Source organism: Gorilla gorilla, chromosome 1 (genome assembly GCF_029281585.2).
Source record: "Gorilla gorilla gorilla isolate KB3781 chromosome 1, NHGRI_mGorGor1-v2.1_pri, whole genome shotgun sequence".
Taxonomy (NCBI): Eukaryota; Metazoa; Chordata; class Mammalia; order Primates; family Hominidae; genus Gorilla; species Gorilla gorilla.
This window is the reverse complement of record NC_073224.2, coordinates 200499887-200523538: the sequence shown is the minus strand read 5'-3', so window position 1 is coordinate 200523538 and position 23652 is coordinate 200499887. Positions and strand designations below refer to the sequence as shown.

Here is a 23652-nt window from a genome sequence, read left to right as displayed (position 1 = left end):
CACATTAGTTTTCTTAAGCAACCAGCTAACTCATAGTTTAAGATGCTTGAGTAAGGAGTAGTAAGAGCCAAAGAGAAGCATAAACCAGCAGAGGGATTTAAAGCATGTAACTACATACTTTCAACTAATATATTACTCTTAGTGGTACTGTTGTCATGTCTGGGTATTTTATTCCTATGTTTAGTCAATATTCTTGGTTAATATTTGTACTTACTCAAGTTTCTCCCCCCACCTTCCGTCCCATCTCTCACTCACATTGTGGAATGTGTTACTTTGTGTTGTTGCTGCCTGCTCCTGTCTTCCCCACATCGTCACATTTCATTGTTGTGTTGACCGCGCCCACCATTACAGATTACAGAGGTAAGGTACCCATCCCCACTGGGACTAGGGTGTTCTTATAATGCTGAAAATTGAGGTCATTACCTGTAAGGGAATTTCCCTTAACTTTAGTGGAATAAATTTAATTAGTGCAGTTTATTATGCCAGTTTCATTTGGGGTGGAACCTAGAAGTGAGAGAGTGATGGGAAGTGATGTTGTTAAGGAATCCCACCATGTTTTTTCTATAGGACACTTGAAATCGATAAGCCTTTCTTTAACTAAAACCAGAGTTGGTTTGAGATACATTTTTCTTAGGAGGCATGCTTATCTGTTTTGCTCTTTTCTCTCCTCTCTGCATCAAATTTTAATGAGAACTTTTCAGTTGTAGTCATGTTATTCAAAGTAACAGAAAAGTGGGAAGGTAATAATTCTTCAAGAATAAGGTTAGATTTGGTCTTCCTTAATTACCTTTCATTATTCCAACATTTTTTCTCTCTTATTGTTCCATAAGGTGGGTCGTTAAATTGCATGCCATGATACTTTTAAACTACAAGTCGTGTAGCATATTAAGTTTCCCATCCATTTACACAGCTGGTGGAGGGCATCTAACTTGTTGGTCTAGTCTGTTGCATGCAACTGTCATCTCAGATGTTGACATACTGACTCTCAGCAGTTTCATAGTCTTGTCCCTTTTTTGTTACATTAGTTGGAATAGGAGAAATATTGTGGCAGCACTAAAGATTTGAATTGGTTTCTAGTATATTCATATATTTAGATTCTTAAGATAAATATTGGCTTTTTTTTTTTCTAATGGGCCAGCTCTGTATATGCCCAAAACAGTTTTGTCGTTGTTGTTTTTCTCTTTTTCTTTTTTTTTTCTTTTAGACAGAGTCTTACTCTGTCGCCCAGGCTGGAGTGCAGTGGTGCTATCTCAGCTCACTGCAACCTCTGCCTCTCGGGTTCAAGTGATTGTCATGCCTCAGCCTCCCTAGTAGCTGGGACTACGGGCGCGCACCACCACGCCCGGCTAATTTTTTGTATTTTTAGTAGGGACGGCGTTTCACCATATTGGCCAGGCTGGTCTTGAACTCCTGACCTCAGGTGATCCACACACCTCAGCCTCCCAAAGTGCTGGGATTACAGGTGTGAGCCACCGCCCCTGGCCCAAAACAGTTTCTTAACCAAACTCAACACTTAATAGCCATTGGGCTAGACTGAGCACAGGTTATCCTAAACAGTAGTAGGATAATATCTTGTCCTTATTCCCTAACACTTCTCCAAGAAGAGTGATGAGGTATGCTGTGATGGTAATGTTCCAACATTTGTTTAGTTTCATGATAAAATTGAGCCTATGTTGGAGACACTGGAGAATCTTTCCTCTCGCCTGCGTATGCCACCACTGATCCCTGCTGAAGTAGACAAGATCAGAGAGTGCATCAGTGACAATAAGAGTGCCACCGTGGAGCTAGAAAAACTGCAGCCATCCTTTGAGGCCTTGAAGCGCCGTGGAGAGGAGCTCATTGGACGATCTCAGGGAGCAGACAAGGATCTGGCTGCAAAAGGTGCTTGATGATTGTCATTATTTTAAAAAATCAACAGAATAAATTCTAGGCTGTGGTTATCTTCAGCATCCCACCAGATTTATTTATTTCTTTGAATGTAAAGGCAGTCCCCAGTAATGAGTATTCCAGAAAGTCACTGGAAAATCATTTGGAATTCAGAACACATTTCCCCATTGAAACAAGGTTACAATTGGTAGTTAGATTCCCAGGCCAGGAAACAAAAGCTCCTTTAACCCCTAACGTGAGTAAACTACAGTATCAATAGTGGGTAGAACATAGCTACCTTTTGTAACACTTTCCATGGGAAACATACAAGTTTAACACAGAACACTGGAGACAAGAGTTCTCATCTTAGCCCTTTTGTAAGTTAGGGGTTTTGTATCTTAGCACTACCTTTATAGTAGATGATAGCTCATTTCTGGATTACTTGTGTGATCCCTGTATGTGGGAGACCAATGTAAGAGGAAAACGCTAGTATATAAATAATAGGCCAGAGCCACCCGCAGTGGCTCATGCCTATAATCCCAGCACTTTGGGAGGCTGAGGTGGGCAGATCACTTGAGGCCAGGAGTTCGAGACCAGCCTGGCCAACATAGTGAAATTTTGTAAAAATACAAGAATTAGCTGGGCGTGGTGGCATGCGCCTGTAATCCCAGCTACTCAGGAGGCTGAGGCAGGAGAATCACTTGAACCTGGGAGGCAGAGGTTGCAGTGAGCCAAGATCACACCATTGCACTCCAGCCTGGGTGACAGAGTGAAATTCCCTCTCTCTAAAAAAAAAAAAAAGAAAGAAATAATAGGCCGGGTGCGGTGGCTCATGCTGATAATCCAAGCACTTTGGGAGGCCGAGGCGGGTGGATCACCTGAGGTCAGGAGTTCGAGACCAGCCTGGCCAACATGGTGAAACCCCGACTCTACCAAAAATACAAAAATTAGCTGGGCATGGTGGCACATTCCTGTTATCCTAGCTACTTGGGAGGCTGAGGCAGGAGAATCTCTGGAACCTGGGAGGCAGAGGTTGCAGTGAGCCAAGATTGCGCCACTGCACTCCAGCCTGGGCAACAAGAGCGAGACTCTGTCTCCAAAAAAAAAAAAAAGAAAAAGAAATAATAGTAAAACTAAAATAGAAAATTATCCTTTAGTTATAAATGCTTAGCATTTTTTTAAAAAATAGTTTCATTGAAAAGGTCAGAGTTACATGGAATTTCTGAATAGACCAATTTCAGGCTCTTCGGGAAGTCCTATTCATATCTCTTTTTTTAACCTCCTCAGAAATCCAGGATAAATTGGATCAAATGGTATTCTTCTGGGAGGACATCAAAGCTCGGGCTGAAGAGCGAGAAATCAAATTTCTTGATGTCCTTGAATTAGCAGAGAAATTCTGGTATGACATGGCAGCTCTCCTGACCACCATCAAAGACACCCAGGATATTGTCCATGACTTGGAAAGCCCAGGCATTGATCCTTCCATCATCAAACAACAGGTTGAAGCTGCTGAGGTAAGAAGGAAACAAAACCCTTTTTCTTAGGTGTCTGTCCTCTAGAAAAAGCACTTTATCAAATCAAAGTGAGGTATGTTAACTGCTTAGCCAGGCTGAGTACCTTAAAGGTTTTTGTTTTTGTTTTTGTTTTTTGCTCTTGTCCCCAAGGCTGGAGTGCAATGGCATGATCTTGACTCACTGCAACCTCCACCTTCCAGGTTCAAGTGGTTCTCCTGCCTCAGACTCTTGAATAGCTGGGATTACAGGCATGTGCCACCATGCCTGGCTAATTTTTGTATTTTTAGTAGAGACAGGTTTCCCCATGTTGACCAGAGTGGTTCTGAACTCCTGACCTCAGGTGATCCACCCACCTTGGCCTCCCAAAGTGCTGGGATTACAGGCGTGAGCCACCACTCCAGGCCTAAAGTTTCTTTTTAAGTGAGACATTCTCCAATTGAAAAAAACGTGCTCATTATATTACATTTCTTAAATGTAGAAAAATAGATGGTAGAAAATAAAAATCAATTTTGGATTCATTATCTAGAGATAACAGTTGTTACTTTGACATACTTTTTTCTAGTTTTTGGTGCTATTTTTCTTTCCTTTTCTTTTCTTTTCTTGTCTTTTTTTTTTTTGGAGACAGGGTCTCACTGGGTCACCCAGGCTGGATTGCAGTGGCATGATCTTGGTTCACTGCAACATCCACCTCCCAGGTTCAAGCAATCCAGCCACCTCAGCTTCCCTAGTAGCTGGGTCATATGCCACCATGCCTGGCTAATTTTTTTATGTTTTATAGAGATGGGGTTTCACCATGTTGCCCAGGCTTGTCCAGAACTCCTGGGCTCAAGCAATCCTCCAGCCTCGGCCTCCCAAAGTCCTGGGATTACAGGCGTGAGACACTGCACCTGGCCCAGGAGTCTCTTTTTTACCAACAACATTTCTTACCTCATATTGTCCATTTAGCATAAGCCAAGCCTATCTTGATATTATTTCTCTAATTTCTTATTTTTATTTCAGCTATTTTTTCATAGAGAAATTCTTTCCCTCCCCACCTTGGGTCAATACCGATACATGAGCCAATTTTTAGGATCTGGCACAGAGTTTTTTCAAGATCATAGACCCCAGCACTTCTGTTATACTCTATTGTCAGCACTTAAATTTGTGACTTGTACTGTGTTATTTTACCCTTGATATGTTTCTCTGTAATAGACTTCTAGCTGTTGATTATAATTTCTTTGGAGGCAGGAAGGGGTGAACCTTTGGTAAATTATTGAACCTCACCATACCTTTTCTATACTATTTTATATATATATATACCTATATGTAATATATATTTTGTATATATGAAAAATAACCATGTAGAGTCTGAAGCTTTAGTGTCCAGATAAGTGAAATTGACAGTTATGTTGAGCATCTGCTATTGATGGGGTATAAATCACATTTGCAAAGTTTGGTAAGTTCTGTTCTGTTTTCTATTTTGGCTTATATTCTATTCGTTTACATGTAGACTATTAAGGAAGAGACAGATGGTCTGCATGAAGAGCTGGAGTTTATTCGGATCCTTGGAGCAGATTTGATTTTTGCCTGTGGAGAAACTGAGAAGCCTGAAGTGAGGAAGAGCATTGATGAGGTGTGGAGAAATGGATGAGGCACTCAGTTAGAACATTAGTGGGCCCAGACTGAAGAGTGGTATTGATTGAAGAATCTGATTGAATGTTTTTCCCCTAGATGAATAATGCTTGGGAGAACTTAAACAAAACATGGAAAGAGAGGCTAGAAAAACTTGAGGATGCTATGCAAGCTGCTGTGCAGTATCAGGACACTCTTCAGGTGAGAGGCCAGGAGGTGACCACCAAGGAAATACAGATTCTGTTTTTTGTCATTTTTGGAATTAAGCACAAAAGTGGATCACCTTCACAGGACTGCAGACCTGAGATAGTGGTGTTTCCACAAATTTAGCCAAAGTTCCCCACTTGTAGTGAAAAAAGTAGCGACATCTGTCTGAATTCTTACTCTTCCTGCCATGTTTATCATTGCCTGCTCATCATAGATTCATTCAGCTACGTTGTGAAGCTGGCCTTACTGTGAAAGTCATTGCTTGCCAGAGGTTCGAAACCCAGGTTATCTTCAAGCACAGTTTGGCACAGTTGCTTCAGAACATCATGAGCTTGCTAGCTGGGATTGAAAAATCTTCACTTGTATTCAAATTTAGTATTTCCAAATTGTAGTTTATTTTGAAATTATCTTGATAATGTTGGCTCCATTATTAAATCACCATATTATTAATAAAGATCATTATTCTTTATCTGTGCCCCTTACCTAAAATCACAAACAGCACAAGGTGCTTTGATTGATTTATGTCTTCTTATGTTAGCAGAGATAATGCTAATTCTCTCCCAAATTCTTCTGGTTGTTTTTGACTGTTTACTTGTCTTTTGTTCTAGGCTATGTTTGACTGGCTAGATAACACTGTGATTAAACTCTGCACCATGCCCCCTGTTGGCACTGACCTCAATACTGTTAAAGATCAGTTAAATGAAATGAAGGTTTGTATCTGGGTATGGCTTTTGAAGAAGAATTGTTTTATTTTAGTTTTTAAAGGCTTGATTTGATGTTAACATTGAGTGTGTCTTTGACAGGAGTTCAAAGTAGAAGTTTACCAACAGCAAATTGAGATGGAGAAGCTTAATCACCAGGGTGAACTGATGTTAAAGAAAGCTACTGATGAGACGGACAGAGACATTATACGAGAACCACTGACAGAACTCAAACACCTCTGGGAGAACCTGGGTGAGAAAATTGCCCACCGACAGGTAAGGCAGGTGGTAGATGACATCAGTGAACTACTCTCCGCTCTTTTCTAATTTCCTATTGAATGTTCCCTTTCTGTCTTTTCCTGAGTAGCACAAACTAGAAGGGGCTCTGTTGGCCCTTGGTCAGTTCCAGCATGCCTTAGAGGAACTAATGAGTTGGCTGACTCATACTGAAGAGTTGTTAGATGCTCAGAGACCAATAAGTGGAGACCCAAAAGTCATTGAAGTTGAGCTCGCAAAGCACCATGTAAGTATTTTCATTTTTTAATCTCTAACCCTATTGATTTGAGACCAGATGCTGCCACCAGCAGCCTTTGAATGTTGTGTATATCTTAGAGAACCAAGTTAGATGATATCCATAGAGATAAATTATGTTGTTCAACATGTTTTAGGTCCTAAAAAATGATGTTTTGGCTCATCAAGCCACAGTGGAAACAGTCAACAAAGCTGGCAATGAGCTTCTTGAATCCAGTGCTGGAGATGATGCCAGCAGCTTAAGGAGCCGTTTGGAAACCATGAACCAATGCTGGGAGTCAGTGTTACAGAAAACAGAGGAGAGGGAGCAGCAGCTTCAGTCAACTCTGCAGCAGGTACATGTGACATCCAAGTAAGGTAGGAAGAGCTATACAGATAACAGAAAGCCTATCTAAGTCAGAGAGAAGAGATCAATTTGAAAAGCAAAGAATCCCTTATGTCTTGAGGGGAAGGTTAATACTGTGCTGTATCTTATCTGGAAAGAGCAGCTTTTGATTGGGTAGTTCTTTTCTGAATTCATTTCTAGCTCAGTCTCTTTATTCACATTCAAAGTTAGCAGATCTTCACTATAACAGATTCCCTTTTTTTCTTGGATCAAGTCAGGTCTCTCCCTATTCAACAGTACCTTAATCATATAGTCAATTCATCTGATCGTATCAGGCATTTATAATATGTTATAGTGAGGTCTGAAGGATTCTGCTAGATTCTAGCAATAATATTGGCCCCATGCTAATCTAGCAACAGAACAGCTTTGCCAGAGAGCAGCCGAAAATTCCTTCCTCAAGATAAACTCCTCATATCATTTGGAAAGTTGACTTTTAAAGCTGAGAAATGACTACTGACATGGTTGATATATCTTTTTCTCAAAAGGCCCAGGGCTTCCACAGTGAAATTGAAGATTTCCTCTTGGAACTTACTAGAATGGAGAGCCAGCTTTCTGCATCTAAGCCCACAGGAGGACTTCCTGAAACTGCTAGGGAACAACTTGATACACATATGGTAATAGCAATTTTTTGAAATTGAGCATAAGCATCCCATATTCACTAGCTCCTTTCCAAGTTCACAGTCATAATTAATATGTATCTGGAAATCTACAAAGTAGTGCATTTTTATCAAACATATAGTATAACCTTTGGGGATTGCTGCCTGTTACAGGCTTCTAATACCTTACAGTAGGCAGCAGTAGTGACAGGGAAGGTCAGCTGGAAATTTTGAGTTAATCAGCTTTATTGGCACACATATATTGACTTGAAGATGACAGCATCAAGAAGACAAATATACAACACAGATGTGTTTTCACTTAAGAAGGAAACTACTTAAGGGGGGTTTAGGGAAATCAAATAGTTACCGACAGTATTTCAAGAATGCATGCTAGAACAAAAAGCAACATAATTTCTAGGCAAATTTTTCATGAAAAGGGGAAATAGATTATTGGAGTCTTTTGAGGGATCTCTAATCCTTAAAAAATGTTTTTCTTGGCCGAGCGCAGTGGCTCACGCCTGTAATCCCAGCACTTTGGGAGGCCGAGGTGGGTGGATCATGAGGTCAGGAGATCAAGACCATCCTGGCTAACACGGTGAAACCTCGTCTCTACTAAAAATACACAAAATTAGCCGGGCGTGGTGGCGGGCGCCTGTAGTCCCAGCTACTGAGGAGGCTGAGGCAGGAGAATGGTGTGAACCCGGGAGGCGGAGCTTGCAGTAAGCCGAGATCACTGCCATTGCACTCCAGCCTGGGTGACAGAGTGAGACTCCATCTCAAAAAAAAAAAGTTTTTCTTCTATGGGTGATAAAATTACTTTAATATTTTAATTTGTCACTTGTTATTTAGTAAAATATGTTAATATTTACATTTTAATACAAATGAATTCTAAGTAATCAGTATTTAGTTATTACAATTAATTTTATTATGAAGTATGGTGGGTTTCATTCCCTTATGGCTCAGCACTTGAACTGAATCCAAAAGAATGGCTTGTAATCAAGATGAGCCCTTCCTGGACTTTCCCAGACTCTGCTACAGAATCTATATGTAGGTGTCTTCCAGAGAATTCGTAGAATTGATATCTTTCCTGCCTTTTCTTGTAGGAACTCTATTCCCAGCTGAAAGCCAAGGAAGAGACTTATAATCAACTACTTGACAAGGGCAGACTCATGCTTCTAAGCCGTGACGACTCTGGGTCTGGCTCCAAGACAGAACAGAGTGTAGCACTTCTGGAGCAGAAGTGGCATGTGGTCAGCAGTAAGATGGAAGAAAGAAAGGTACAGTGTATGATCCCCATGTTTGAGTAATTTGCTGAGTGATTGCATGTATAATAATTGCCATCTTATTTATATGAAGATTTTTTGAAGACCAGGGTATTGTAACAGAAGTTGCAGAACTGATTCCATCCGTGTTGAGTTGCACTGATTGTATAAGTTTCTGTTGTTATTTGCTTTTATAATGATTCATTCCTTACCTGTTAAGACATTACTGCCATTATCGCTTCGTGATGGGCTTAATGTCCTGTATTAATCACCAATTTGTGTTCTACTTAAAAACAAGGTTTTGCTGGAGTTGGTATCTTGGGGTTGAGAGATTGGGGACAGGGCATGTAGGGACTGACTAATAATTCTCCACAAGGAATTTGGTTCCTAATGTAAATGTAGTGTGCAAGGAAATTTACTAGAAATCAGGAGAGAAGTAAATTATATGACCTCTTCCCACTCATCCTCAAAAATCAAATTCTCTTCTCTACAAAATAATGAAAGATGATTAGGGATCAAGGTGTTTGCCCAAAAAGATTATTTTTTATGAGTACAGAGTTTCACTGTATTTTTTGCTGCTCAGATCAAGTATGAAATATATATACACACAAACCTGTTGACCACATTCACTCAATGAATAGTTATTGAGCAAGTGTGTGCCAAGTCCTGTGCCTGATTTATGGTGGGAACACTAAAGATGACCCTATCTTTGGGAAATTAATGAACAGAAGGGCATAAAACACATGAACATCTTGAGAGAAGCATTAATTTCCTAAAAACCTTCTAGCATGGGATTGGGTGATTTGATTATATTAAGAATGGCTAAAGGACCTAAGTGTATGCTAATTCTTGGACAGAGCCAGACCTGGTGGCTCACACCTGTAATTCCAGCACTTGGGAGGCTGATGCAGGAGGATTGCTTAACACCAGGAGTTTGAGACCAGCCTGGGCAATATTGCAAGACCCCATCTCTACAAAAATACCTAAAAATTAGCCAGGTGTAGTGGCACACGCCTGTAGTCCTAGCTACTTGGGAGGCTGAAGTAGGAGGCTCACTTGAGCCTGGAGGGTTGAGGCTGCAGTGAGCAGTGATGGTGCCCCTGCATTCTAGCCTGGGTGACATCAATAACCTATCTCCAAAAAAAAAAAGGAAAACAATCCTTGGACAGGCTGTCATCCATAGATCCTGCAGAAGGCAAAGCTAAGATTAAATAAACTGAGACAGATTCCAGCTCATAACCAAGAAATTTTCAGAGAGTTTTCTTAATAGTTGAGCAAAATACCTTAAGATATAGTTGCCCATTATCAGAAATGGTCAGGCAAAAGCTGAGTGTCAAGGATAGTTTATTATTTTGCAGAAACATTACCTTCAGGATCAGTAAAATCATTTATTAAATGTGTGTGGTGCTGTAGTAAGAAAATATAAAGAATATGTAGATATAAAGAATATAAAGATATAAATTAGATATAAAAGTATATCTTTTATATCTATAAAGTAGATATAAAAAATATAAAGAATATGTGGATAGAATGATGTGGAAGGAATTCCTATCATCTAGGAACTTGTAATATATTAATTTCTAAACATTTCTGTATATATTTGAAGTGGATTTCATTTTTCCACCTGATTTGTTTAGATTGGGTTTGTACATTTTTATAACATTTATTGTAATTTTTTTTTTTTTTTTTGGTGGGGGCTGGTTACAAAAATAACCTGAAAGCGCAAAGAGGAAAATAGAAATTACAACCCAGTCAGGTAGAATTAACAACAGTTAACGTTTTTAGTGTACATCTTGTAGTTTTTTCTGTGAATATTTTGGAAATACTCATTTTTGTCAGCCTGTCATTTTTACTTTGCCTGCCTAGTAGGTGGGCCAGAGGCAGAAGTCATTACCAAAAGATTAGTGTAGGTCTCTGAGGATGGAGCTTATGAACTCTGTGGGATTGAAGTGTACTTGTGAGGAGTAGCCTTTTCCCTGAATGAGCTCTTGTTGTTGCCATTCTTAGGCAAATGAAAGTGTCTGAAAATCTACATCTAGTGTTGTCAGATTTTTGCCTAGAATGTCTTGGCTTCTTTCGTTACCTCTTCTTCTTATAAGCATAATTTTTAGACTCATATTTTCATATGCCATATTTTCTGAAAACATGTATTTAAATAAAGAGTACTACATTGAACATCATCTTCATAGTAAATTGCTTTTCATTTGGCTGTTTTTATACCACAAAAAGTACATTAAAGGAAACTGAAACATTACCCAAAGCAGGTTGTAGATCCTGCAGCTGTCACCACTAAAGGGTCTGTTCACTTACGGTTATTGAATAGTCTTATTCCCGTTCAAGGAAGTGGAGAATAGCAGAGAAAGGAACTTAGCTGCTTATTGTGCTCTATTTCCTTTTCCATGTACACAGTTCTTGCCCATTTGTTTCAGACACTAACATTAAAATGTCCCCTTCTTTACAAATAAAGCATGTTTGGAGGTTGATTAAATGAGGCTTCCTTTTTAGAGGTCATTTCATTTGTTGTACAATTCATGCCTTTGTCGCTGAGCCTATAATTCCTGAAATTGGCGCTTTTTCTTTGTGTGTGTGTGTGTGTTTTACTTGAAATTCAGTCAAAGCTGGAAGAGGCCCTCAACTTGGCAACAGAATTCCAGAATTCCCTACAAGAATTTATCAACTGGCTCACTCTAGCAGAGCAGAGTTTAAACATCGCTTCTCCACCAAGCCTGATTCTAAATACTGTCCTTTCCCAGATAGAAGAACACAAGGTAAGTATGATATTATGATGCTGCAGCATTCTTTTTGAAAGCACTAATTGAAAGAAATGCCCCTTTATCTTATCTTAAGCTTAAAAAGAGTGCTATTGTTCCCTCAGGTTTTTGCTAATGAAGTAAATGCTCATCGAGACCAGATCATCGAGCTGGATCAAACTGGGAATCAATTAAAGTTCCTTAGCCAAAAGCAGGATGTTGTTCTGATCAAGAATTTGTTGGTGAGCGTGCAGTCTCGATGGGAGAAGGTTGTCCAGCGATCTATTGAAAGAGGGCGATCACTAGATGATGCCAGGAAGCGGGCAAAACAAGTAAGTTGGGGAAGAAAGATACTAATTCACTGAAGAATCTTGGGCTGCATGTATTGAGTCTCTGGGATGATTCTCAAACGTGCTGTATAGTGTGTATATTCATTCCTGTTAACTTATTTCTTATGTAATTTTAGTTCCACGAAGCTTGGAAAAAACTGATTGACTGGCTAGAAGATGCAGAGAGTCACCTGGACTCAGAACTAGAGATATCCAATGACCCAGACAAAATTAAACTTCAGCTTTCTAAGCATAAGGTAAAGCAGTTAATTGCTCTTAGGTCCCGAGCCATAGTATTCACTAAAGCTTGTATCTTGCCAAAATAAAAATCAGAGCTAGTAAAAAGAAAACCAGTTGGTTAATGTTTAAAAGTCAAAATGATGAAGCCAGGGTTCCATTTTATATCTAGATGGTCTAATCATATTTGCTCATTTAAATAACAGTTTAAGCAAAGTAGTTATGGGAGTAACTAGTTAAAACTGTAGGCTTTCACAAATTGTCAGGCATTTCTATATATGGTATAAACAAAAAATTATAAATTTCTTAAGGATAAGCTATGGTTAATTTTAGTTCAAAAAAAGTGGTGATATTAATACTTTATTTGGTTTCTAGCCTGAAAACTCAAATTCTTTTGTTCCAAATCAAGATGTCGTCTGACTTTTAACACTTTTTTCTTTTCTTTCTGGAAACATAGGAGTTTCAGAAGACTCTTGGTGGCAAGCAGCCTGTGTATGATACCACAATTAGAACTGGCAGAGCACTGAAAGAAAAGACTTTGCTTCCCGAAGATACTCAGAAACTTGACAATTTCCTAGGAGAAGTCAGAGACAAATGGGATACTGTTTGTGGCAAGTCTGTGGAGCGGTGAGCATGAATGTCCCCTTCAGGGGTCTAACCGGGATCCCAAAAGCAAGAGGTTCTTACCAGATTCTATAAAATGGTGATAAAGCTAATGCATCAGTAAGAGGTTTTGTACCATCTTAACACCACCAGTTAGTTCAAAGACTGTTATAATTTAAATAAAATGTGTAAAAATTCTCATTTTAAACTTGAACCTTATTGTATTAGAGAGAGGCCTATAAAATCAAACCAACAATAGATCAGTAACTCAAAAGTATTTGTAAATCATCAATTTGTAATACCAACAGCTGTCTTATTGACTGCTCTTGGACACTCCAAAGCCTCTACATGCATTACCTCATTTAACCATAATGATACCTGACCTTTGCTGGGCAATTACTACTGAATATGTACCAAACAGTGGCTGATAATCATTTAATCCCCATAACCACTGAGGTGGGTACCATTTTTATTCCATTTTACAGATGAGAAAATGACCATAAAGAGGTTCTTAACTCCCCTAAGGTCACTCAGCTACCCTATTGGCAGAGCTGAGGTTTAAACCATGGCAGTTTGGTTCTAAAAGTTGTACTTTTATCTATTTGTACCCACTGTGCCATGCTAAATATTACAATATTGCTACCCTATTTGTACTTTTTTTTTTTTTTTTTTTTTTTTTTTGAGACGGAGTCTTACTCTGTCACCCAGGCTGGAGTGCAGTGGCGCGATCTTGGCTCACTGCAAGCTCCGCCTCTCAGGTTCACGCCATTCTCCTGCCTCAGCCTCCCGAGTAGCTGGGACTACAGGCACCCGCCACCACGCCTGGCTAGTTTTTTGTATTTTTAGTAGAGAAGGGATTTCACTGTGTTAGCCAGGATGGTCTCAATTTCCTGACCTCGTGATCCACCCGCCTCAGCCTCCCAAAGTGCTGGGATTACAGGCGTGAGCCACCGCACCTGGCTTTTTTTTTTTTTTTTTTTTTTTTTTTTTTTTTTTTGTCATGTTGAGACAGGGTCTAGCTCTCTGGCCCAGGCTGGAGTGCAGAACTTACTGCAGCCTCCAACTCCTGGGCTCAAGGGATCCTCCCACCTCAGCCTCTCGAGTAGCTCAGACTATAGGCATGTGCCACCATACCTGGTTAATGTTTTTTGTTTTTGTTTTTGAGATGGAATCTCCCTCTGTCGTCCAGGCTGGAGTGAAGTGGCACTGTCTCGGGTCACTGCAACCTCCATCTCCCCGGTTCAAGCAATTCTTCCTCAGCCTCCCAAGTAGCTGGGACTACAGGTGCACACCACCATGCCCAGCTAATTTTTTTAAATATTTTTATTAGAGACGGGGTTTCACCATATTGGCCAGGCTGGTCTGGAACTCCTGACCTCATGATCCACCTGCCTCGGCGTCCGAAAGTGCTGGGATTACAGGTGTCAGCCACCACGCCCAGCCATTGTTTTTTATTTGAGTAGAGACAAGGTCTTGCTATTGTCCAGGCTGTTCTGTAACTCCTGACCTCAAGTGATCCTCCCACCTTGGCCTGCCAGAGTGCTGGGATTGCAAGTGTGAGCCAACACACTTGGCCTGTACTCCAATTTTTTTTTTTTATGAGGTGACTGAGGTTCAAGGAGATGAAGAAACAGCCTAGGGTCACACAACTGATACAGAGCTAGGAGTTGAACTGATTCCAGATCACTACCAAAACTATCATCTTTTACTTAGAGTGGTATATGAGATGATTAACACAGACCTTGGGTTGTTAGGGTGTGCCTGTGTGTCACTGGGCTATAAGATGCCTAAAGGGTATCTCTACCTGTCCCCTGTGCTACCCTTAATCCATTCTAGAGGGTGGTTTGATTTAAAATGTCTCACCATCTCTCAGTCACTTTTTACTCTATTTCTTTTTTTTTTTTTTTGAGATGGAGTCTCGCTCTGTCTCCCAGGCTGGAGTGCAGTGGCGCAATCTCGGCTCACTGCAAGCTCTGCCTCCCGGGTTCGCGCCATTCTCCTGCCTCAGCTTCCCGAGTAGCTGGAACTACAGGCACCCACCACCATGCCCGGCTAATTTTTTGTATTTTTAGTAGAGACAGGGTTTCACCGTGTTAGCCAGGATGGTCTCGATCTCCTGACCGCGTGATCTGCCCACCTCAGCCTCCCAAAGTGCTGGGATTACAGGCGTGAGCCACCGCGCCCGGCCTTTACTCTATTTCTAACTGTTCTAACATAGAAGTCCCTCTCTATATAGGGTTCAAGCAATATTCCCTTTCAGCGAGGCAGAATTGTGGGCCATTTGTAAAAGGAATCCCTAAAAATGGTAGCGTTTGTGTGCATTTCTCAGGCAGCACAAGTTGGAGGAAGCCCTGCTCTTTTCGGGTCAGTTCATGGATGCTTTGCAGGCATTGGTTGACTGGTTATACAAGGTGGAGCCACAGCTGGCCGAGGACCAGCCCGTGCACGGGGACCTTGACCTCGTCATGAACCTCATGGATGCACACAAGGTAGGGGTGAGGTCTGGGCTACATTGGAGTGCAGTGGGTCTTCTGTATATGACTGCCTAGGGTCTTCTACATATGACTGCCTAGGGTCTTCTACATATGACTGCCTCTGCCCTTTCTAGGGGAGAAAGAGAGCCTGACAGTTGCTTTGTGTGTTTAAACAAACTGTTGCTGAGATTCTGCATTAGTCACAAAGAATTTACCAAAATTGGTTTGATTCAGATTTGGCAATGTGTAAATTTCACTTCAAGGTTGCACCTCTTCCTGTTTGTTTCTCTCAGTTGAGTCACAAAATGGATTTAAATTCCAACGGAAACCCATAAGATATCCATTTCCACTGACTCCTAAGATGGAAATGAGTGATTTTTTTTTAAACCACTTCTGAACCTAACAATCCTAACACCAGGCACGCCAATATTTAACATAATCTCTATCTGTCATGTTGAATTATGTAATAGCCTCCTGTTTCAGCACAAGCATTTAACTTTACCTTGAAATTACAACAGATTCTTATTATGTGCACAGCAGATGTTTTTATTTCCCATAATTCTGGAAACGTTAGTATAATGGTTACCATTTTACAGATGAAGAAACTGGGCCTTAAGCAACTTTTCAAAATTATGTATCTCCTAAATGCCTGAGCTAGCATTTAGAGCCACATTTTCTGGTTGTTTTTTTCTTTTTTCTTTTTTTCCCCTTGAGATTGGGTCTCGCCATGTTGCCCAGACTGGTCTTGAACTCCTGGGCTCAAGCAATCCTCTCATCTCGGCTTCCCAAAATGCTGGGATTACAGGCATGAGCCACTGTGCCCGGCCTGGTTGTTTTTTCTTATGCATTGCTCTGCCTCCCTCTATGCATAGACACATGATTAGAACCTACCAAGAAAATTATTATTTCCCAGTGGTTTCTTGGACCCAAAACATTCCTCGAACAAACAAATTCTCCTATTTTCTTTTCTAGGTTTTCCAGAAGGAACTGGGAAAGCGAACAGGAACCGTTCAGGTCCTGAAGCGGTCAGGCCGAGAGCTGATTGAGAATAGTCGAGATGACACCACTTGGGTAAAAGGGCAGCTCCAGGAACTGAGCACTCGCTGGGACACTGTCTGTAAACTCTCTGTTTCCAAACAAAGCCGGCTTGAGCAGGCCTTAAAACAGGTAAGGGATATTTGCTGTCCCAACCCAAGGGATAGATCTGAGTGGGTTTATTTGGTTTTTCTTTTACTAGAATCTGTTCCAGTCAGTCTTGAAATAAGTATAACAGAGTTGAAAATTGATATTCTGAATGTTCTATAAAACTTTAATATTCATTTTGAGAAATAATGAATTCAGTTGATTTTCAAAGATCTACAAATGAAAGATAACCTTTGTGGAGTTTTGATGAGGCCATGAAATGTCTGAATGAACACTGGACCCTTTCCCTAGCATGTCCCAGTATCTAGGTCCTTGGCTGCAGAGAGAGGTTGAATCTTTTGTGCTTGGTTATTTCAGGCGGAAGTGTTTCGAGACACAGTCCACATGCTGTTGGAGTGGCTTTCTGAAGCAGAGCAAACGCTTCGCTTTCGGGGAGCACTTCCTGATGACACAGAGGCCCTGCAGTCTCTCATTGACACCCATAAGGTAATCCAGCCTTGGGGTTTGGTGACCTCATGCTACCTACCACCTTGAGGGCTGCCTACCACTAAATGAAAGCAGCTTTTTCTTGGAAATATCAGAGCTCACATGAAAAGGAACAAAACCAGAGTAGCCCTAGCTCATTGGTTTAGCAGGAATGAAAGGGAAGCGACTGGTGGGTTTTTTGACACCTTAAACAGTAACATTCATTCTTATAAAAGTAATATATGTTGGTTGTAACAAGTTTTTTAAACATGGTATTAAGAAAAATGTTGACTATTTCATCTTCTTTACTCCTCACCTGCATACGCCTTTGTTTGCCTTTCCTTATGTTACCAGCTTTAGGCCCTGATCTGATCCCCCAGCACCACTTACTAAGCTGTAGAGTATGGTGCAGTGTCTGGGGTCTCAGTCTGTCCTAATGAGGTGGGAAATGTTTCCCTTTTTAAATTTTTATTTTATCCATTCAGAGATTTTAATCATGGATTTGTTATTATATTCTGTTATGGGTATTTTTTAAAATCATGGTTTTTACAACTATATATTTTTCCAATACAAATATGTTTACCAACATGAAATGAAATAGGATATAAATGAGAGTAAATGAAAAATGGGATTAAAAAAGAGAGAAACTAACTCGAATGGGAAAAAGGGGGCATACCTCTGTGTGTCCTATTCTTTGTTGTCATCTCCACCAGAGAAAGTCATTCTTGTGTAAACCCCTCACCTTCCCACATCTTTTAGAATTAAAATGCCATAAATAACTATACAGGCTTTTAGAGGTCTGCATTAACACATGGAGGAAAAAGAAAACATTGAAATTTATCCCTCCTCAGTGTAAACTAACAGTGCTGCTAATGTAGACTTTTTACGTTTTTGTTTTCAAATCTTTTTTGTTTAGGAATTCATGAAGAAAGTAGAAGAAAAGCGAGTGGACGTTAACTCAGCAGTAGCCATGGGAGAAGTCATCCTGGCTGTCTGCCACCCCGATTGCATCACAACCATCAAACACTGGATCACCATCATCCGAGCTCGCTTCGAGGAGGTGAGTCCCTGGTTCAGAGGAGGACTGCACACGCCCAGTAAACTATCACTATAGTATAGTATTTTTCCCCCAGGTAAGGAATCTTTCACTCACTGTGAATAACTCAGCAAAAATTAAGTTAACATTTTAGTAAAGACTGTTTTCCTGATAATGTGTGGCAACCTGGAGGAGTAGTGTTGGCATAGTGCTATGTTAACGTGACTCCCAGTGGACATGTTGTGTAGTGTCTGCTCCTTCCTGGGAAGTCCTGTGTTAACAGGATGTACAGCTGACCCTTGAACAATGTGTATTTCAACTGCACAGGTCCACTTATATGCGGTTATTGTTCAGTAAATACAGTCAGCCCTCCATGTTGGTGGGGTCCACATTCACAGCCAAACATGGATAGAAAATACAGTATTCACGGGAAGCGAAGCCCATGTGTGCAGAGGGCAGACTTTTGCAGGTTCCACAAAACCAATTACAGGCCTTGAGTATGCATGGATTTTAGTATCCACAGGTGGTACTGGGACCAGTCCCCCGTGGATACCAAGGAACAACTATACTAGATTTTCTTTCAGGAGGGCTGATATTTTATTCCAGCTCTTATCCCAGTTGTCACTGGGGTAATAGTGAAGCCTCTTGACTGTTTGGGTGGTCTCTCCTCTAAAAAGTCATTGTGTTGGCCGGGAGCAGTGGATCACGCCTATAATCCTAGAACTTTGGGAGGCTTGAGGCGGTCAGATTACCTGACTCAGGAGTTCAAGACAAGCCTGGGCAACATGGTGAAACCCGTCTCTACTAAAATACAAAAAATTAGCTGGGCATGGTGGCACAAGTCTGTAATCCCAGTTACTTGGGAGGCTGAGGCAGGAGAGTCACTTGAACCCGGGAGGCAGAGGTTGCAGTGAGCCGAGATTGTGCCACTACACTCCAGTCTGGGTGACAGAGCGAGAGTCTGTCTCCAAAAAAATAAAATAAAAAGCCATTGTGAAAATCAGATGAAAAAGGGCTTTGGAAACAAAGGGGTATGCTTGACTGAAAGAGGCCATGGTTTCCTTCTTTTTCCACAGGTCCTGACATGGGCTAAGCAGCACCAGCAGCGTCTTGAAACGGCCTTGTCAGAACTGGTGGCTAATGCTGAGCTCCTGGAAGAACTTCTGGCATGGATCCAGTGGGCTGAGACCACCCTCATTCAGCGGGATCAGGAGCCAATCCCGCAGAACATTGACCGAGTTAAAGCCCTTATTGCTGAGCATCAGGTGTCTTAACCTCACTGTGTGATCACTGGTGTTTTCTGTGTTGGGCATGGAGACCATCTCTGTTGCCCTGTGTATATGTTTTTAAATGGCTGCTTAACACATTACCACAGACTTAGCACCGTAAAACAACACATACTTACTTACCTCATAGTTTCTGTGCTTCATATACCTGGGCATGAGTTGACTAAGTCCTCTTCCTGGAGTCTCCCCAGGCAGAAATCAAGGTGTCAGCCAGTACTGCAGTCTCATCTGGAGTTCAGGGTCCTCTTTTAGGCTCACTCAGGATGTTGGCAGAATCCAGATCCTGGTGGATGTAAGACTGAGGTCTCTACTTTCTTGCTGGCTCTCAGCTAGGAGTTGCTCTTGCCTTCTAGAGGCCCCCTCAGGTCTTAGCCACACAGCCAGCCGGAGAAACTGTCCAAGGTGCTCTATGGAGTCTTGAAATGTAATGAAGAATGAAATGTAATTAAGGGAGTGAATATTCCATCATTTGCCCACACTCAAGGGAGGGGGATTACGTAGAGTGTGCATACAGGAGTGGGAATCCTGGGGGCCTTTTTAGAAGTCTGCCTGCCACAGCCTGTTTTTATTGACCATCATTTGAGCCAAGGTCCCACTGGTCCCCATTATACCTGGTTCAGAAAGCTCTCTCGCATGAACCCAGTGGTCAGTGAAGGTGCACATTAGACTAAACTGAATGGAGGAAAGCTCAGGTGGGCCATCTTCATAATATATCCTTAAGAGGCAAATACTATTTTTAAACATAATCATTTATACTGAATTCAAGCGTGAATCTTGATTAGTTATACTGTAGACTATATGGTCTTTTTAGTTTATATAAACAATTACCCCAGCAAGTGAGAACTCACTATACAGATAGTCCCTGACTTACAGTCTCTCAACTTTATCATGGTTCAAAGGTTATACGTATTCAGTAGAAACTATACAATTAGAGGCCGGGCGCGGTGGCTCACCCCTGTAATCCCAGCACTTTGGGAGGCCAAGGGGGGCAGATCACTTCAGGTGAGGAGTTTGAGCAGCCTAGCCAACATGGTGAAACCCTATCTCTACTAAAAATATAAAAATTAGTCGGGTGTGGTTGTGGTTGCCTGTAATCCCAGCTACTCAGGCGGCTGAGGCAAGAGAATCACTTGAACCAGGGAGGCAGAGGTTGCAGTGAGCTGCGATCGCACCATTGCACTCCAGCCTGGGCGACAGAGCAAGACTCCATTTCAAAAAAAAAAAAAACATGCACTTTGAGTGCCCATCCAACCATTCTTTCACTTTGATTACATGAGATAGTCAACACTTTATTATAAAATAGGCTTTGAGTTAGATGATTTTGCCTAACTGTAGGCTAACGTGTTTTGAGCATGTTTAAGGTAGGCCAGGCTAAGCTACGATGTTCCATAGTTTAGGTGTGTTATATTTTCAGCTTAATGATGGGTTTGCCAGGATGTAACTTCGTCGTAAGTTGAGGAGCACCTGTCCTTCCTGTGGGGTGTACCTCCTCTCTGAGAGATTATCTTCTTCCTATTCAGTTCTTCTCCTTTCTGTTTTCCTCTCTCTCCTCTATGTCTTCAGTCTCTCCCTGTTTATTCTTTTCTCTAAAGCTTCCAGACATGTCCTTCCAACCCAGTGTTCCCCTCCTTTTTCAGCTACGCTTCTTGTTCCCTGTCTCATATCCTTTTTTCCCATCACTCCCCAAGTCCCTGTGGTCTGGCTGACACTGTTCTGGTCACATTCTACTGGCTAAATCCAACAGAGTTTTTTCAGTCTTTATTTTGTTTGACATGTAACCTAGCTGGCTCTTCATCCCTTCCCAAAACTTCCCTTTTGACTTCTGTGTCCTTTAATCTTTGTGTTTTCCTCTGATCTCTCTGACCGTTCCTTTTTAGCCTTTTTAGCTGGTTCCTCTTCCCTGCCTATTCATCAGTGTTGTTCCCTGACGTCTCATTCTTGATGCTCTCCTCACACTGCTAAGATTTATCTGGTCTAACAGCTTTAGCTATTACCTATAAAGCTTCTGCATCTTTTTCATCTCCAGCACCATCATCTCCTAAAGTCCAGACATACAATAAACTAGAAGCAGTTCTAAAATTCCACTTTATCTTTGCCCCCTTGCCTGATGTCATTTGTCCATTCCAGATCTGCCCCCCCTTTCCTCATTCAGAGGCCTGTGATGTCTGGAGTTCCTCCTTTTCCTCACATCTAGCCACTCACCAGGGCTTGTCAGTCCCACTTTCAAAATACCTCTTGGTTCCATCTTTCCTGCCCTGGCTCTGGCCCTCACCATGTTTTGCCTCAGTTGCTGCAATGGTTTCTTAACCTGTCTTCTGACTGCTAGCCACTCCCCATCCCACACTTACCCCAACCCCCACATCACTCCATCTTTTACACTGAAGGCAGAGTGATAGCTGTAAAGCATGGGTCTGATCATGTCTCTTACCTGGATCGAAATCCTTCAGCTGCCCCCTGTTGCTCTCAGAATAAATGGCCAACTCTTAGCCTGACACAGAAGCCTTTCGTGATCTGTCTCCTGCCTGCCTCTCCAACCCTGCCTCTTGCCATTCCTCTGATTGCATCCTCTGCCCAGCCAGTGAGTGGAGGGGTCCTGGTCACAGCACTGTCAGGCATTCCTGTCTCTGTTTGGGTTGCACCCTCTTCCAGGACTGCCTTCCCACCATTTGTTGACTGTTTCTTCATTGCTCAGTGTGTCAGTCCGTTTGCATTGCTATAAAGGAATTCCTGAGACGGGGTAATTTATAAAGAAAATAGGTTTATTTTGGCTTACGGTTCTGCAGGCTGTACGGGAAGCATGGTGCCAATATCTGCTTCTGGTGAGGGCTTCAGGAAGCTTAGAATCATGGTGAAAGGCAAAGGGGAGCCAGCGTGTTACATGGCAAGAGAGGGAGAGAGAGAAAGAGGAGGAGATAGCAGGCTCCTTTTAAACAGCCAGCTCTCATGTGAACTAACAGCAAGAACTCACTCATTACCATGGGGAGGGCACCAAGGCCATTCATGAGGAATTTGCCCCCATAACTCAATCACATCCCGTTAGACCCCACCTCCAGCATTGGAAATCACATTTCAACATGAGATTTGGAGGGGACAAATATCCAAACCACATCCCTCAGTAACTCAACTCAGGCACCAGCCTCCACACAGCCTTTCCTGCCACCACAGGCCGTAAAGTACCCATCCTAGCTCTTCCTTTGCCCCCATAAGAGTAAAAATACAATATTTAACTCTTTTTCCTATTTTTTGTGTTTAACAGACGTTTATGGAGGAGATGACTCGCAAACAGCCTGACGTGGACCGGGTCACCAAGACATACAAAAGGAAAAACATAGAGCCTACTCACGCGCCTTTCATAGAGAAATCCCGCAGCGGAGGCAGTATGTTTCCAGCCCCCTGTGTTAGGATGCTTCATTCCTGCTAATTGAGGATGAGCACTTTCCAAATGCCTGTCAAAAAAAATTATATTCCATTTTCAAAAACCATGTTGGTTTTGAACCAAAATCTCTCATTTTTGAAACTTACTTTTCTTGCATTGAGAGGCAGTAGCTATACTCCATATTCTTTGGTATGATTGGTATGAAATTATGAGGTGGTTAAGCTTATTTTTTAACAGTGGCCTTCCATTGTTTTGGTTATCAGCCCTAGCTGTTTACATTTGGCTTGCACTAATTTAATCAACACAACAGCTCCTACAGAATATGTTGCTTTTTTAGTTGAGTTAACGTGTCATCAGCTCACTAAGGTAGGACAGAATTGCTTGGAGAAATGTAGGCAGCAGGTAAGTATGTGCTGGGAGGATCAGTACTTTTGGAATTAGTACACCTCCGTATCTAAATATTGCCAAGTCCTGTATTTCTTTTCTCAGTTATTGACTGGATATTATTCTAAAGATCTTCTAGGTTTATACATACAGCTATTTCTCTTTGTATACTAACCAGCTGTTCTAATCTTGTGATTATTTTTCCTTTTAGGGAAATCCCTAAGTCAGCCAACCGCTCCTCCCATGCCAATCCTTTCACAATCTGAAGCAAAAAACCCGCGGATCAACCAGCTTTCTGCCCGCTGGCAGCAGGTGTGGCTGTTAGCACTGGAGCGGCAAAGGAAACTGAATGATGCCTTGGATCGGCTGGAGGAGGTAATGCCCTGCTGAGTGGCCTTCCCTGAAACAAAGTGCTTTTTTCAATCAAAACACAGCCCTTCTGAGGCTCTCTTAATGTGAACCTTGTGTCTTAACTTACTTTTTCACAAATAGAAACAGACCTATACCAAGCCAGTACTCATTCTTTGAGGCCCCTGAATGAGAAAAGACACATTTGTAAGAAAACCATTCGTGACAGAGTAGGCTAAAGCTTCTAGGTGTGGAAAGCAAGAAAACAGCCAGTCCATAATGAGGGCCAGGACCTGATCTGCTTCAGCATCTTGCTGTGGTTGGGAATCAGGAACAGAACTTTGGAAATTTATCTCCAGATATGTAGCATAGCACAAAAATGACCCTTGCTGAGCCTTTCATGTAAAAACAGATGCTACAGAATTATGAAATAGGAGTAATTTTTAATGATTTTGTTATTAGTCTTCACTTGATCATGAGAAGCAACTCTATTTTGAAGTGTCATTACCCAGTATAAAAAATATAGTACTATGCTTCCTAGCTTCTAA

The 23652-nt window shown here is 41.5% G+C and overlaps 1 protein-coding gene across 22 annotated transcripts in view; it reads left to right on the top strand.

The window, feature by feature from the left end:
* The window catches only part of LOC101146907 (microtubule-actin cross-linking factor 1, isoforms 1/2/3/4/5), a 280531-nt gene that overhangs the window by 229731 nt on the left and 27148 nt on the right, over positions 1-23652 (top strand). For all 22 annotated transcript variants that reach the window (XM_055392119.2, XM_055392106.2, XM_063700149.1 and 19 more), the window contains 21 exons: positions 1650-1881; positions 3154-3380; positions 4870-4992; positions 5091-5192; positions 5807-5908; positions 6002-6175; positions 6267-6422; positions 6568-6765; positions 7301-7429; positions 8515-8688; positions 11286-11441; positions 11549-11755; positions 11890-12009; positions 12447-12616; positions 14922-15081; positions 16039-16233; positions 16567-16695; positions 17591-17734; positions 18787-18975; positions 22253-22373; positions 22968-23131. In XM_055392119.2, the coding sequence (XP_055248094.2) occupies positions 1650-1881; positions 3154-3380; positions 4870-4992; positions 5091-5192; positions 5807-5908; positions 6002-6175; positions 6267-6422; positions 6568-6765; positions 7301-7429; positions 8515-8688; positions 11286-11441; positions 11549-11755; positions 11890-12009; positions 12447-12616; positions 14922-15081; positions 16039-16233; positions 16567-16695; positions 17591-17734; positions 18787-18975; positions 22253-22373; positions 22968-23131 (3372 nt within the window). The remainder of the gene's footprint in view (positions 1-1649; positions 1882-3153; positions 3381-4869; positions 4993-5090; positions 5193-5806; positions 5909-6001; positions 6176-6266; positions 6423-6567; positions 6766-7300; positions 7430-8514; positions 8689-11285; positions 11442-11548; positions 11756-11889; positions 12010-12446; positions 12617-14921; positions 15082-16038; positions 16234-16566; positions 16696-17590; positions 17735-18786; positions 18976-22252; positions 22374-22967; positions 23132-23652) is intronic.